This window comes from Amborella trichopoda, chromosome 13 (genome assembly GCF_054954075.1).
Source record: "Amborella trichopoda isolate Santa Cruz 75 chromosome 13, AtrichopodaSantaCruz75HAP2 v2.0, whole genome shotgun sequence".
NCBI lineage: Eukaryota > Viridiplantae > Streptophyta > Magnoliopsida > Amborellales > Amborellaceae > Amborella > Amborella trichopoda.
The window spans coordinates 21,396,426-21,412,551 of NC_142348.1; the positions used below are offsets into that span (position 1 = coordinate 21,396,426).

The window sequence follows — 16,126 nt, forward strand, 5'->3', positions numbered from 1 at the left end:
TAATTTTAAGAACATGCAACTTATCACCATTAACCAATTGAAAAGACAAATAACATGTATGTTTATCATCATTAAGCCAAAAGAAATAAAATCAATCATTAAAATTGATTACTGATGATTATACACGAATTTTAAGAAGATCAAAGATTAATACTTTTGTGCCATTCCTCCATAATAAAGAAACTATGTGACTCCTCTCAAGGGAAAGGTTCCAAAAGTTATTTGAATAAGTTATTTGAATATTTTCTGGATCAATAGCCCTTATTTTTTTTAATCTGTTTTTCTGAACAATAGCTCTTATTTCCAAAAAAAATTTGGATCAATAGCTCTTATTGTTAGCAGAAAAATAACAGAGAAGGCATTGGACAAACCTGGTTTTCAAATAGTGCATTTTGCTACACAAACAGTGAAACATAAATTTTATTGAACATTGTATACCAAAACAATGTAGAAAGTACTACGAGACTTAGAATCAAAGTTGGCAGGGCCACCTTAACTAAACAAAAAAAACAAAAAACACAAAGCATACTATTTGAACTTTAAAACAATCAGAGAGTCCCATAATTGTTGTGTACATTCATAAACTCAAGACAAGTCTCAAAAAGTAAATTACAATATAACATAAACTATAATATTATATATGTGTAGTTTGCATGCATGTGTCTCACACCATGCTTTATTATTATGACATGTGGAGAGAAAAATAATAGGAATCTTTAGGGGATGTAATTGAAAACACAGTTTTCTATGTGAGAAAATAGAATACATGTGAAGGGTTGATTTTTTGGAAGGAAAATTGAATTCACCGAGGGAGTCAAGGAAGAAACATTGTAGGTATCTTCTAAATAACCTCTTGTTCTGTCTCTCTCTTGTCCATAATTAATTGACAACTTAGTCTTTGTCCTCTTCCCTCGCTCTTCTCCTAATGTCTACAATTAGTAACTCTTCTCCCTCCCTCCCTCGCCCCTCCTCTCTCTCTCTCTCTCTCTCTCTCTCTCTCTCTCTCTCTCTCAGTTATCGGAATGTCTTTGTCCAAGTTGTGATTCCACTTCAGAATCCTGATTCAGTGATTCTGATAAGGAACCTTCAATGAACCAGTTTCCTTGAAGTTAGGAATCTCGATCCCAACGTTTATGGCATCTCTTCTCAAAAAAAAACATTTATGGAATCTCAATTCCACCTTTTCCAAATCTCAATTCCAATATTTATCGAATCTTGATTCCACATTTGTTGATTCCTGAGTCCATATATAATGAATTTCGATCTTTTTCTTTTCATCTAGAATCCATAATATCAAGTAACTCGGTTCGTAGGTGCACGAAACTACAACTCAATTAACATGGAATCTTGCTTCCACCTTCATAGAATCTCGATCTGAAAATTTTTGGAATCATAATTCCACAAAATCAAATACTGATGTTCATAGGTGCACAAAACTGTGATTTGTTGAACGTGGAATTTCACCTCAATGATTTATGGATTTTGATTTTAGTTATTTGGAAACTCAATTGGAGAACATTGTTTTCCATGGTTTATAAGTGCTCCAAATAATAATCCGATGAACGCAATGCTGAAGAATTTGTAACACGAATCAACTTTCAAATGCAAATCTATAAAGTTAAGGAGTACTCAACATGTATGATTCTAATGTCTTTCACAAGTAAAAAAGGTACGAATAACTAGAGTGTTGGAGCATTAATAAGAGTACTAATGGTGCTAGGACCGGCTCGGATCATGTTTCTAACAGTGCTCGGATTGGCAGCCTTTTTTCAAAATATAATTGGTAAAGATTTTTATATTCAAATAGGACTACAACACAAACAACACCATAGCATAGACAAAGTCATATTTTGAACTATATTAATGAAACCAAAATCACATTTCAAAAACATATGAGATAATATTTGTGTCTTTTGCATACAATTTCCCTGGTGGACTATGTGTGTCTATGAATTGCACTTTTGATATTGTGTCTGCGGCTCAATAGTCTATAACTCAATATATTGACTTCCAATTACATAAAAAACGCGATCCCAATCTGTTAGAATTGCGATTCCATAAATAAAGGAATCTTATTTCCATATGGGTCGATTCCAAATAGGCTAAAACTCAATTTCCAAAGTGGTTGGAACATCAATTCCATGTATATAGGGATCTCGACTCCATTAAGGTCGAAGCTCAATTCCTATAACAAGATTCCCCTTGTACAGACATCGATTCCAAAAACAAGAATCTTCTAGCCAAATGCGATCCCACGATTTTGATTCCTAAAATGATTCGAAATCTCAGGCATTTCTAACAAGTATGCTCTCTATTCCACCATCCATGTTATCAGATTATTGTTCACTATTTAACTTTAAAATTGAGATTTCATTTTTTGTTGATCACTTTTTCTCTTCCTCATGGTAGCCTGAGAATCCCATGCTGCAGTCTATATAATATTACACCCACACGCACAAGCACTCACACTACTCCTAAATAAGATCATAAACTTCGCCTCAAGAACTGACTTGTCCTACGCACAGCATATTTTTTTAACTATGTATAGAATTTTAAATGGATATCAGTCCAAAGTATATTCAAAACATCATAAAGCTCTATAAATAATGCATATAATAATTATAAAACCAAACAAATAGCAGTTCAAAACATACGTAAGTCCTTAATAAGAGGGAAGATTATGCAAAATTCACACCTTATCTGTCGAAGTGTATAAAATACATGACGAATTGAAAGCGGGCTTGGAAGAGCAAGAAATGATTGACTCTGCCAACAAGCCTGTGCAACATCTCCTATAAAGACACGCTCACATCAATATGTAAATAAATTCAGCGAGTGAAGCCATACGACAAAAAATAAAAAAAAAAATCAGTTCAGTAGTACCCAAATCACCCAAAGTATTGTACAATTCTTGTATTTTAGCCTTGTTTGTTCCACATGCCTCCTTTATTGCTGAAGAGACCATACTGCCACCAATGTTCAGTTCCTAGAGAAAAATTATGGAGTAAAATCTTTCAGAATCAAGAAATAGTAAATCCCACAAGCTAGGTTGTCTCTAGGAGGTTTCAGACAACTCCAATGTTACTAATCCCACTTCTAGTACAAGCTTAATAATATTATCGTTCTTTTTTTTGCCACTTATTTGTAGTAGTGGGATTTGATAGTTGCAACCTAAGGTAGCATCTGGTTACAAGTCCATCAAAGGTGATTACTTTTCCCATGAATTCTTTGAAGTAAAGAAACCAGCCCTAAATTCTTGAAATAAGCAAGCTCACAAGTAAAGCCTTATTTTATTGATAATTGATCATTAAACAAGTTTTACAGAACATTGCCATGTTGGACTTTACAATACACATTCAGAACCACTTAATATACTACAAGATTATTTAATATTGACTTCAGAACTTTCCTCCATTCTGCCTAGCCATAACCTACTTCTCCTAAAGCACATACAAATTAATGCAACAATCTGCTTATGTTTGAGAACTCTCAACATGGCATTGAGATGTTAGGAGGCAGGCAGACACACTATAATATTAATGGGGCTCATCTCTCAACATGAAACGACCTGTACTTTATCTGTGCCTTAAGGATAAATATCATAATTTCTTCCTCCCCTAACGAAATAGTACTGAATTTTAGACTGCCCAAGTATGCATGTGTACTTTATCTCTAACATAAGATTAACTTTCATGATTCTTCCTCCCCATAAAAAAATATTTCTGAATTTTAGATTATCCAATAAAGAAAATTCTGGTGTTAGGAAACTTGGCTGTCCACTCGGACTCCGGAGAGTCAGTTGGGCTCAGCACCCTACTCGGGGAGGTTTTGAATTGCTACAGTGCCCCGGCAAGCTGTTAGAGCAACTCACCCTAGTACTTCAGCAACTCTAAGAGTTCCCGAGTTTGATAAAATTTAAGAATTATATGGGGGGAAGGGGGCGGATCTGACTCCCCTTTCCCCCGTTTCTCCTCATCCAAGCACCCAATTGAGACCAAATTGCAGAGGTATGCTCATTTTTGCATGATCTATAAATTCAGTAGTTGAAATTTGAGAAAAATTCAGAGCTTACAAATTTGAGATATCAAAATTTTCATCTTAGGTTTTGACCAGATACGAAAAGTTGCAATTTTTTCACTACAATTGGCCGATGTCTACTCTTGTTGGGTTCTTCATCAAATCATACTGATATCACCAAAAAAAAAAAAAATCTCGGACTTGCAAGGTTTTTATTTTGGACTTACCATTCACCCAAAAATTTTAAGAGCTCAAATCAACTAGATCCAAACTCAAAATCCCAAATCTGATTTAGGGGTTTTGATTTGGGGTGTTTGAGGTTGCTTTGACAAAGATTGAAGGCACTAATTCACACTGAACACAAAACTTGGAAGACCTGCTTTCAAGTTTCGAAGAATTTTCATTTTTTTCCATTTAAATTTCATTTAGTTGATTTTATTTTTGATGGATATCACTCAATTTTTTGTATTTTTGTTGCATTCTATCAAAAAATAAGTAATTTTTTTTTTTCAGATTCATATATTCTGAGAGACTTTTTACATGTGTACAAAGATAATGTTTTATGTATTTGTAATGTTCAATTTAAAAAAAAAAATTAATGATGCCGATTAGATTTCCTTCATGGTTTTCATATGCATCCACTATGCTTCTACAGTTATGGAATTAGTAGTTTCTGTTAAAATCTTCAACATGAATTTTTTTTCTCAGATTTTGATGCATAAAAAAGCAATTATAATAGTTGAATTAGCTTAATGTTGCCAATTCGTTTTTCTTTCTTAATGTTGCTAATGGGATATATTTCAAAGGTTTTTAAGGCCTTGGCTAGGCCTAAGTTGTTTCTAAAGTAACATTTCCTCTTGAACAACATATTTTGATGCATGCAAAAATATTTTCGGCATAAAATATTTTTAACCCAAGAATTTACATTTTTTTTCACATTTTGATGTATAAAAAATATCATGTTTGAGTGTTTATATCTTTAGCATGTTTTCTTTTGTAAGCTTAGGAGATTTTGACTCCAACTGAGACTCCAGCATGGCAGAATGGGGTGAAGCTGCTGGAGAAGGGTGGGAGCGGGTGAAGTGCGGACATTATGGAAGGAGATGTTAAACAAGATTAATCACCTAAAACATCACCTAACCAAAATTTGGGATGATGAAATGCTTTGTGATAATGTGCATGTCAAAGTGAAGTAGCAGATGAGGCAATCTATTAAGGCAACAACGGAAAAGAAGGTGAAAAGATAAAGGGGTGATAGAGGAAATAGGGAGACAATATTATGCACCTTCCCAAGAGGAAGAGGAAGGAAATTTTAAGGCCCAACCTAGGCGTGAAAGAAGGGCCAGTCCAGAAGAGATGCAAGCTAGACTGCTCCTTATAGAAGAGATATATGTTAAACAAGTAGGAGCTTCTAGTAGTCATCCAGTACCTCTCAAGCCAGTAGTAACTAACTACCTGCCTTTTATTTTGGTGGGGGCCTGGAGGCAGGGGGGGCGTGCTTCAAGACTCTTCAAGTCTTCCACCATGTGAAGACATTCTACTCTTTCCTTTGTTAACACAACCAAAAAAAATATATCCTAGCCACCCCCAGACCCAACCTAGTAAGCCTATCAAGTCTTCCACCATGTGAAGACATTCTTCTCTTTCCTTTAATAACACAACCAAAAAAAATACTACCTAGCCATCCCCAACCCCAAACATAGTACGCTTACCCATGGTCAAATTGACCACTTTCTCTCTCTTTTTTTTCTTTTGGTTTTTGAAACTGTCAATTGCATTAAAGAAGTAAATGTATTACAAAAGTGTAGACAACCCACAAGATGGGTGCTTTGTAAAAAGACCCTCGAGGGGCCCAAAAAATGCTCTACATCGAGAATATGAAGAAATGCTAGATACAAAAAATGGGGGACTAAGAGCTCAAAAAGTTGCCAAAAATCCGAGTGTTGTCATGTGTTGCTCCCTCCCTAGCGAGGGCGCGGGCCATTAAGTTAGCCTTCCTGCAGATATTAGTCCACAAGACAAGCATAGGCCTGCAAATGTATGAGATCTCATCAAAAATATGCTCTGGTCTCCAAGGGCAAGGAGAGGATCAGGATGCCCAGGCAATCACGTTTTTGTAGTCTCCCTCAACTATCAATTCTAGGCCCCAGCAAGGATCAAAGTTCTTGAGTCCTTCCAGCAGAGCAAAGGCCTTGACGGTATTGGAGTCGGTGTGGCCGATGAAATGGGAGAAGGTGAAGGGAGTGTTGTTGTCATTGGCTCAAAAGATTACTCCAATGCCTAAAAGGCGGTTTACCAGAGAGTAGCCATTGAAGTTGAGCTTTGACTGGCCGTGTTCAAGCGGTCTCCAAAGAGAAGCTTGTGGGATCTTGGTAGGCGTTAAGTTCAACAGTGCCTACCAGTCTTTGTGGAAGTCCAAATAAGAAAGGTGCCTGAAGGACTTAAGGTTTTTGGCCCAGAAAGTGACCAAAGTTCTGACCCTATCTTTCAAGGTTTCGACCGTGGCCCTCTCCCCGCAAAAGGTCCAAGAGTTTTTCTCATTCCAAATGACCCAAAATGGGGCCACCATTGACACCGCCAAAGGAGTAAACTGGACCTCGACCACGGTGGGGAATAAAATGTGGCAAAAAGGTGAGGGACAGATCTATGGGTCACCCACGACCAGTTGAAAAGTTTGACCACTCTCTTTTCAAGCCCAAAGCAAAGCAAAAGACACTTAAGTCCATATGGGGGAAGCATTTATCAAAAGATACAGAAAGCGACTACAAAATGATTCTTTGACACTGCCATCCTATGAATGCAACGAATGGTTTATATTATCAATTAATGAAGTATATGCAGATTCAAGGGTTAACCTGCAAAAGAGCTTTCTAGACCTTGCTTTGATGAGGATGGCCTTGGTAGATTTATTCCTTGACGAGTACAGGGAAATATGCAGTAAAACTGTTTACAATATTTAAAGGTTGGAATGATGGGAGAAAAAAGTTGATTGTTAAAGTTTTGGTGTATTGATCCAGAGAGACAATCTTCCACTCCATTGCAGATCTCACCCATAAAAAGAGGACTAGAAGGTTTTTGTTCCCTATGCTTGATAGAGTAGTGCAGATAGGTGGGGACGGTAATCTACTATTAAGTGGTTACAGTTAATGCAAAGTACATAAAAGCAGGAGACTGCTAATTAATAAGAGGAAGCATTTATTTTGGAGCCACTGCATTGCTCAATTGTCTAGACCTCTTGTTAAAAGCAATAGTTGAATCTGAGGAAGTGAGAAGTTGGGTTAAGAATAGGAAGAATATTACCAAATTCAAATATAATCACTCCATCATTAGCTTAATGAGGCAACATTGCAATAGGGAGGTCATAAGACATGTTATCAGTAGATTTGTGATTTCATACTTGATATCAGAGTGCAATCTGAGAACTGGGCTTTTACACCTATCTTAAGATGTCAACCTGCAGAGAAGTCAAAGAAAAAAATTGATAATCATGGGTATTTTGATAAGTGCATGCAGATTGTCACTAGCACCACCCACTTGTAATAGTCCCAAGGTTGTTTGATTCAGTTGTTAAGTCTACCATGGGGATCATGTATGAGGCACTAGACCATGCAAAGCATGCCATAGAAGCCAACTGCATATTCCACAAACAAAGAGTGGAAGATCATTGATGAGACATGGGCTAGCGAGTGCATTGCCATGTCCATCAGCATGTAACTTCCAGTTCAAGTTTCAATTTGCATTTATAGATTGTGATCTATGATCCTTGTGTGTTGTGGCCTATTTGACCAGCCATTAATATTATAAATGAAATAATGAATTCAGGATCTTTAACCCAACATATCACTTTCAACCAGGTCGGATTTCTTCTTAAAGCCAACAAGTCACTTTCAACCGGGTCATAATGAACATCCTAAGATAATTAAAGGGATGAAAGTATTAACTGAAATGCTAGAGTGAGATAAGGATGCCCATATTGAAGGCATGAAAGAGGTGAAAATTTGTTTAAAATATTAAAATTCACACATATAAACATTTTGATTTGTAGCTTCTTGTAATTTGTAAATTGGAAATGTATAGTTTTGTTCGTTTAGCTTGCTTTATATGTGGATACACAAGGCAAATTTGGGTGGTGAGCAACCCAAAGTGGCAGGCAATAGAGCCAAGGAGGCAGTAAGCATGAGGACTTAACCAGCAGCGGCGACTTTTAGTTAGGGGCTACTGCTGCCACGACGACACAGATGTTTGGGAAAGGTCCATTCCATGACACCGAGGATGATTATGTACCTCCACGACACTCCTATTGGCTACAGAGCATAGAGCGTTGCATTTGTGTATTGGAGTTTCTTCCATATTTTTGTCTATTATAGTGAATCTATGACTATGAGACTGTAATTTGTAATGAATACCATTGTTATATATAATTAACTTAATATTTAATGTTTAGTATGAAGTGAAAATTGATGGGACTAATTTGAATCAGCACCATAATAGTACAAAAATAATAAATTATAGCATAGTTACCAGGATCTCGTAATCCAGGTGATGATCCCACTTCAGGATCCCACTCTAGTGCCCCCGGCTAGGGATCTCCATGCTATCTAGATCCCCACTTTCTAGGATCCATCCTAGCAACTTGAAGTGGCAACAAGAGGCCAAGAAGATTATTTATTTGGATCTTAGTTGCAACTCTCTCTCTCTCTCTCTCTCACACACACACATATGCTTTTGGATTTTTTTTGAGACAATATATGCCTTTGGATGTTGTAAAGTGTAAAGTTGCAAATAAAGCAAACTTGGTAGGCTTTTGGATGTTTTAAGCTTGAAATTGTTGATATGAAAATTTTTATCAATAAAAAATTAGCTCCTTTGAATGTTATTGGTTAACCCCATGTGCCTCATCATAATATTTTTTTTTATCGTATTTTGTGGGACTAATGTTACACAACTACACCTAAAGGGATTAGAAAAAATCATTATTAATTAAATAAAATTTAATAATAGAAAATTTGTTTCTTTATTGCCCTTCTTCGTGTGTCCATTATTTATTGTATTATGTAGACTTATTGGATTTTTTAACTTTTCATAAAATTTCTAATTTTTCAATTTTTTATTTATTAATTTAAATATTGTACGGAATGCGCTTCCGACCTAGGGAGCCTCCAACATGTATCGATCCTTATCTCTCACTCCAAGCAAGTATGAACTATAGTATTATTCAGGATTACATTAGATTATCAGATAATTTCACTGATTACCAGTCAATAACATCAATTTTTTTATCATTTTCCATATTGCATATACTTTACTGAATTTCTATTATTTTTCCTATTTTTTCGAAATTTTTACCGGCCATCTCGCGACAAACTTGGCGAGACGACTCATGACTTGCTAGCTGACTCACTCCAGGCTCGCAAGCGAGTTCCGACATTAGTTGGAGTCTTCTAACCTTGGTTCAATCAATCCCAAAAAGTCACAAAATGAATATACTGGAAATAGCAACGCAATCCCAAAAAGTCACAAAAATGAATATACTGTAAATAGCAACACAAGAAACAACAATAACCAACTTGTGGGAGCCTCATATTGCACAACAGCAAAAGTGATTGCAATTAAATAGCATTGAAAATGGAGTTAAAAGGAAAGAACAAAAGAACAGACCACATTTTCATAATCAGGAGCAATCTTATTGGTGCAGAGATATACAGCTTGGAGCACGTCGTCGGGTGACAAGGCAAGCAAGCTGCAAGATGTAAAAAGCGGAATGCAACTAAAAGTTCTTCAATAGCCATCAGCAGTGCAGAAATGCTGAACTAATGAGTATCATCATAGAGAAATATATCCAATCAGCCAAGCTAGACAAACCTTCTGAACATGTTGCAAAGCATAGCAGTGACTTTTAGCTTTCCCCGTTCTGTCTCCAGCAAAGAAAATGTCCGTGCAAGATGTAAATATGGAGCTGGTTCCCCAGAAGTCCAACACGCTGCAGACAAAACTCACATGTTTCTTCCAAATAATTTGTAATAAAAAAATCACCACTATGCATGTATTTCAAAAAAAAAAAAAAAAAAAAAAAAAAAAAAAAAAAGAAAGACCACACCACCATACAAGGGATGGCTTCAAAAGCATGGTTCCTAAAATAAGCCAAGAACACAACAGTTCAGGTCCATCCATAACTTCAAGATAAAATGCAGGTACAACACAGACAAGGGCATACCATCCTCAACAGGAGAATACTTTTCAAGAGGTAGCCATACAGATTTCGCAACAGGGTTTGCCATGGTAAATCCCTGAGCAGACAAGCTAGGCATGCTGACCGTTTTAAGACAAGCATTATCAGACATTCCGTTACCATTAAAGTTCACATTACTACTGCCAATTTGAGCTGATGCACTGGGCAAAAGCCGCCCTTCTTCAACAGAAGCTTGACTATAATACATCTCAAGTGCCAGATTGATATCTCCTTTGGACTTTCCTACCAAAACAGCAGCGTCTTCCCTAGATGTAGCACAGTCTATTATCTCAAGAAAATGAGATAACTCATTCTCATAGTCATATGATCTGTAGACATTATCAACCACCATACCAATGTCAATTGGAGATTGTTCAGTTATGGGTTCACCAGAACCTGAATTATGTAAAACAGCTGGGCCAACTTTACTAAAGAATCTGGTTATAGTGGACTGTTTCCCATCATTATATACTGGATTTGAGGGCGATTTTAATTTCTTCTTCAACCTGTTCTCTGCTTTCATTCCTCTTCTTTTGGGAGTAGAGCTCTTCTTGGTGGGAAAATTTATGTTGGCCAGGGACTTAACTTTTAAGAGGCTTCCCTTAGAAGTTCCAAGATCACAACCTTTCAAAGATTCCCCTTCTGTAGTGGAAGTGGAATTGAGAATCGAGCTCATTTGAGGACTGCCAACAACCTCCTTAGATATATTTTCTGAAGGATTGGCTTCTAATAGAGCATGTTCATGAAACTCAATTTCACGTTCAAAGAAATTGGAAGCTGCTTCCACTATGTCACCCCCTGAGCAAGTTAATAACTCCACCATCTGATTCATAGTGACCCAGTTCGGAAGGCAATACCGCAGGTCTTCTATAGCTTGGCGCATGTTCATATCATTCATAGCATCAGAATCCGTAATTGCAATAGTGTCTAACACTACAGGCTTCAACGATACATCTTTCTCTAGATCCAAATATATGGCTGAGCCTTCAGCCGACTTGACAGCCATCAATGGCAAGACCCTAGGTTGTAATCGCAAAGACTTTCCTTCTATGATTCTTTTCTCAAGTGAAGCCTCAAGCTTTTCACCCACTTCTCCATTCGAGTCACCATTGATTTGCAAAGATGATCTTTTACTAAACCCCATCAAGAAGTCTTGCTTGTTTGCCAATTCATCAACCAAACCAGCAAAGTGCTTCTGCATCTCACTCACCTGCTTACCATCAAGTTTCCCATCTTCCAAACCCACAGTGGGAACAACTCTTTTTGGCCTGAGGAAACCCACATACTCCCTGAGCTCATTGTAGCTCGAATGCTCACTATATGGAACAAGATGAATCTCAAATGAATTCTTTGACCTAACTGAAAACCCATCCCTCTTTGTTTCATACATCCACCCTGTAGGAACAAAACCAACTGCCCTATGGTACCCCCTTTCGACCGTAATCTTATTTAAATTCCCAAAATTAGGGCGAAAATATGGCCATATTTCCCCCAAAAAATTCCAACCCACCACATGAACGTCAGTTGCGGAAGGATCAACAGTGAAAGCATCACTTTCACCCAAATCCAAAGCATTTAGAATCGACATTTTCCGACTATCAACATATAATAAGCAGCCACACTGCCTAGAAATTTCTAGCAAAAGCTTCTCCTTACCCACCACATAAGTTGAAACCACAAAAAGAACTGACCCCACCTTTTCTTTCCTAATTTTCGCTATGGTTCTCACTACATAATCAATAGACTTGTCTTGAGCAGGGAAACAAAATCTAGGGTTACAGTAAGTAGTATCAAGAAAAACAACATCACAGCCTATAAATTCACTGAGAATTGGATCAGATTTCATTGAATTAGAGAGCCTCATATCGCCAGTGTGAAGATACCTGGAAAGCACGCCATTACAATCGAGGTTCTTGAATAAGAATTGGACAGCTCCAGGACAGTGGTTTGCATCAACAATCGTCACATCCCAGCCATCAATTTCGACAGTGCGACCTAGGGCTAGGGGGATGACAAAGAGAGGAGAGAGATTGAGACATTCAATAAGGAGGCGTGCAGTGATGTGAGAGCAAAACACGAGGCCTCGAGACCAGTTAGGGCTCAAACCACAGTAGTGGTCAGAGTGAAAATGAGATAAAAAGTAGGTTACAGAGAATGGACCAGATGATCGAAACCCATCGATTACAAATGTAGTACCAGGAATTCGTTTTGATGAAGGGAAATTTTGAGGGAAGGGTTTTAAGGAAGATTGTTGAGAGAGAAGCTTGAAAGCAAGGGGTTGAGATGGGCGAGCAGCGATCTGAGAGAAAGCTTCATAGGATGATGTGAATATTTCCTGTGAATTAAGTTCTAGGGTTTCAGTGGAAGAAGAATTGGGAAGAGAAGCCATTAGCGATTCATTATCCAGTTGCAAAAGACAAGGTTTCAGAAGTTTTTAGGTCGTATTGTTTCAAATTTTAGTGACAGAGTGGGAACGAGATGTTACAGAGTTGAGATGTGGGTTGAGAGAGAGGAATTTGAAGCGGCGCTTGCATTTGGGCGCGAACGGTTTGGGTCCTTCACATCGAGAATGCGGCTTGGAGTCCGAGCGTCGTTCAGGACGTAGCGGTTAGCTCGCATATGTACAAACAAGACATCGACCTTTCGGACTGGTGGAGATCAACGGTTTTTGTTTGTGCCGCCGACGCTATTAAGCTCATGTGCAAATGCAGGTTTGGCAATACATATAATTTGATTTTAATTTTTAGAGAATATATAATTTTGAGAGGAAATTATAAAAACCCGTTCAAGTATATTATAACTTAACCTCGAGCTAACTTTTTTTCTCACTTTTTTCCCCTCAATCACCTTTTTTTCGCAAAAACCCCCCAAAATAAAAAGTTGTTATTTTTTGAACGGAAATGCCTTTCTCTATAAAAAAAAAAAAAAAAAAAAAAAAATCAATTGGCGGTCCCAAATCACGTATTGCTGGAGTGACCAATTCAACCATCGGAGCAATGTGGCTTTAGAAGGTGTACTGCCAGAGTACGTATTTGTACTGCCGGAGTGCGTATTTGTACTGCCGAAGCGCTTGTCTTCATTGCCGGAGCAACCTATTCATCTGCTGAAGCGATGTGGCACCAGGAGGTGTGCTGTTGTGTCGAAGCGTATGTCCTCATTACTGGAACGACCTATTCAACCGTCGGAGCGCTATGGCTCCAGAAGATATACTATCGGAGAGCGTGTTTTCATTGTTGGAGCGTTTAAATAGACTGCCGGAGCGCATGGGGAGAGAGCCGTAGGTAAAAGCTACAAGGAGAGAGAAGGGGTAGTTTAGTCTTTTTTTTGCTTTTGTTGGGGGTTTTTGCGAGAAAAGATGGCTGTAGGGAAAAAAGTGAGAGGAAATGTTAGCTGGGGGGTAAATTGCATAGATAGTATACTTGAGGGGGGTTTTTATAATTTTCTCAAATTTTCAACATGAAGATTATGAATATGAAAAAATAAATAAAATTTGAAAACTAGAAAGAAATAATAAAATAAATTTACATATAACGAAATGGCCCAAAAATGGACCGTTATTATCAAGAAGAACGGAATCCCCATTTTTTTTTTTTCTATTTTGACAAGTTTACCCCCAATCCGATGTTTACAACATTGGAACACTTTTTAACCCCCATCCTTTTCTACACAGAGGTCCCCTTGAGTGTTTTTTTTTTTTTTTCCGTTTTACCCTCAATCCAATGTTAAAACATCAGACCGCCAACTGCTCAAATTTGTTTTTCATAAATCAAGCGGTCTGATGATAGAAACATAGGACTGCAAACTATTCAATTTTTTTCCCAATGTTGTATCACAACAACTCTATTTTCAACCAATGTGTTTAAATACTATGGTCGAGGACTTCTGATTTGCTTTGTTTGATTGAACTCGAATTTCGTGGAAATTTATATATAACGAAATAGCTTAAAAATGGGCCGTTATTACCAAGAAGGACGAAATCCTCATTTTTTCTTTTTCTTTTTTGACAAGTTTTTCCCTGATCCGATGTTTACAACATCGAAACACTTTTTAATCCGTGGAGGTCCCCTTGAGTGTTTTTTTATTGTTTTACCCTCTCAATCCGATGTTAAAAACATCGGACCGCCAACTATTCAATTTTTTTTTTCATAAATCAAATGGTTTGATATTAGAAACATCGGACTGCAAATTGTTCAAAGTTTTTCCAATGTTGTAACACAACAACTCTATTTTGAACCAATGTGTTTAAATACTATGGTCGAGGACTTCTGATTTGCTTTGTTTGATTGAACTCGAATTCCATGGAAACCAAGGATAGAAGGCAATGGACTTTATATCATTTATGAAAAATGAAATGCAAGCTTGATGTGAATGCAAACGCAATGACATGGGAACATATTGGCTTGATTGCGTTGAGCAGCTAGATTTGGGAAAAAAAATTGAACAGTATGCAGTCTAATGTTTCTAACATTGGACCACTTGACTTGGAAAAAAGTTTGCGGTCTAATGTTTCTAACATCGAACCTCTTGATTTATGAAAAAAAAGATTTGAACAGTTGGCGGTCCGATGTTTTTAACACCAGACCGAAGGTCAAACAATAAAAAAATAAATATAAAATACGGATTCTATCCTTCTTGGTAATAACAGCCCATTTTTTATCCATTTCATTATAACGGATCAATAATCCAGACCGTACATAAATTTTATATGAAAAAACATTTGGATTGTTAGTTACAATTGTCTTTAAATGGGCCACCTATTTGCATCCATCTTTAAGATGGATGTTTTATACCTCTCGACCTCATATTGTACAAATGCGGTCTAGCCCGCATGAAGCAATTGTTCATAAAGAAGTAACTACAACTATTCAAAAAACATGAAAGAAATCAAAATTTCGCTTCCTAAAAATGAGTTATTAAGATATTGATATATAAAAAAATAAGCAACAATTAGTATTAATAAATTCAAATGCCATACCTTTAAAATGAGATATATAGATATTTCATAAACAATCATATTACTTAGACCCAGACTTATTCATAACATGCAAAAATCTAGGGACCATTTGGGTACTTGGATTGGACTATCCCTGAAATTTGCTTATACTAGAATTGACTTCTCTTATAATTGGTCTGTTCCTGGGATATGGATGTCTGCTATTCGGATAGCACTTGATAAGAAATATGGACAGTCCTTATCACTGTTTGGATTGCCTGGAAGATGTAAATCCATGGAAATTTAGTTGTAGTTTTTGTATCATTACTTTACATTTAATTTTAGAGTAGTTTCATTTAAATCTATTGAAAAAAGTTCCCTCTCTAAAAAACCTCTTAAAGATAGATATTTATTAATATATAATCTTTTTGGAAAAAAAACTAATTGGATTTTGATAAGGGTCTTTTGGGGTGATTTTTGGGCCTTGGTTCAAGGTCGTTGATAAGGGCCATTTGGGACGACTCAACCGTAAGTTGCATTTTGAATTACAAGTTTCTTTCTCCCATTGTTGCTTTGGATTTGAATGAAACGTCGGATTTTATTTCTCTCTCACTCTCTTTATTTTTATCTATCTATCTATCTATCTCTCTTTCTCTCTCTCTCCAATCCTTGCACAATAAAAATTGTCTTTATAGCTTTGAAAATTCATGGAAGACATCTCTCTCTAAGAATGAGGGATTTAGATTTGCAATAAATTTCTAAAATATTAAAGTCAATGGTAATACAATCACAATGAGAGAATGCCATAAAAGGAAAGAGATAATGCATAGTGAGTGGACAAATTTTAGATGTGAATTAAAGTCAATTGCTATTTACTTTCTTCTATCCAAACAATACAAAAATCTAGCATAAGCTTTGCAAAGTCAAGAGCATACAATTTCTTCTAA

General features: G+C 36.7%; 1 protein-coding gene across 35 annotated transcripts in view; it reads right to left on the bottom strand.

Annotated features, from left to right (window-relative positions):
- LIG6 (DNA LIGASE 6) overlaps nucleotides 1-13,184 on the bottom strand; it is a 46,743-nt gene extending 33,559 nt beyond the window's left edge. For 23 of the 35 annotated variants that reach the window (XR_016047418.1, XR_016047415.1, XR_016047412.1 and 20 more), the window contains exons 1-5: nucleotides 10,232-13,184; nucleotides 9,880-9,997; nucleotides 9,676-9,784; nucleotides 2,884-2,986; nucleotides 2,696-2,792 (exon numbers count right to left, since the gene is read on the bottom strand). Coding sequence is in view for 16 of the 35 variants with exons in the window: in XM_088855631.1 (XP_088711757.1) it covers nucleotides 2,696-2,792; nucleotides 2,884-2,986; nucleotides 9,676-9,784; nucleotides 9,880-9,997; nucleotides 10,232-12,635 (2,831 nt within the window). In the remaining 19 variants the exon portion in view is untranslated. The remainder of the gene's footprint in view (nucleotides 1-2,695; nucleotides 2,793-2,883; nucleotides 2,987-9,675; nucleotides 9,785-9,879; nucleotides 9,998-10,231) is intronic. The other 12 variants (XR_016047413.1, XR_016047421.1, XR_016047427.1 and 9 more) reach the window with 4 other exon arrangements.
- Nucleotides 13,185-16,126: the final 2,942 nt, after the last annotated feature.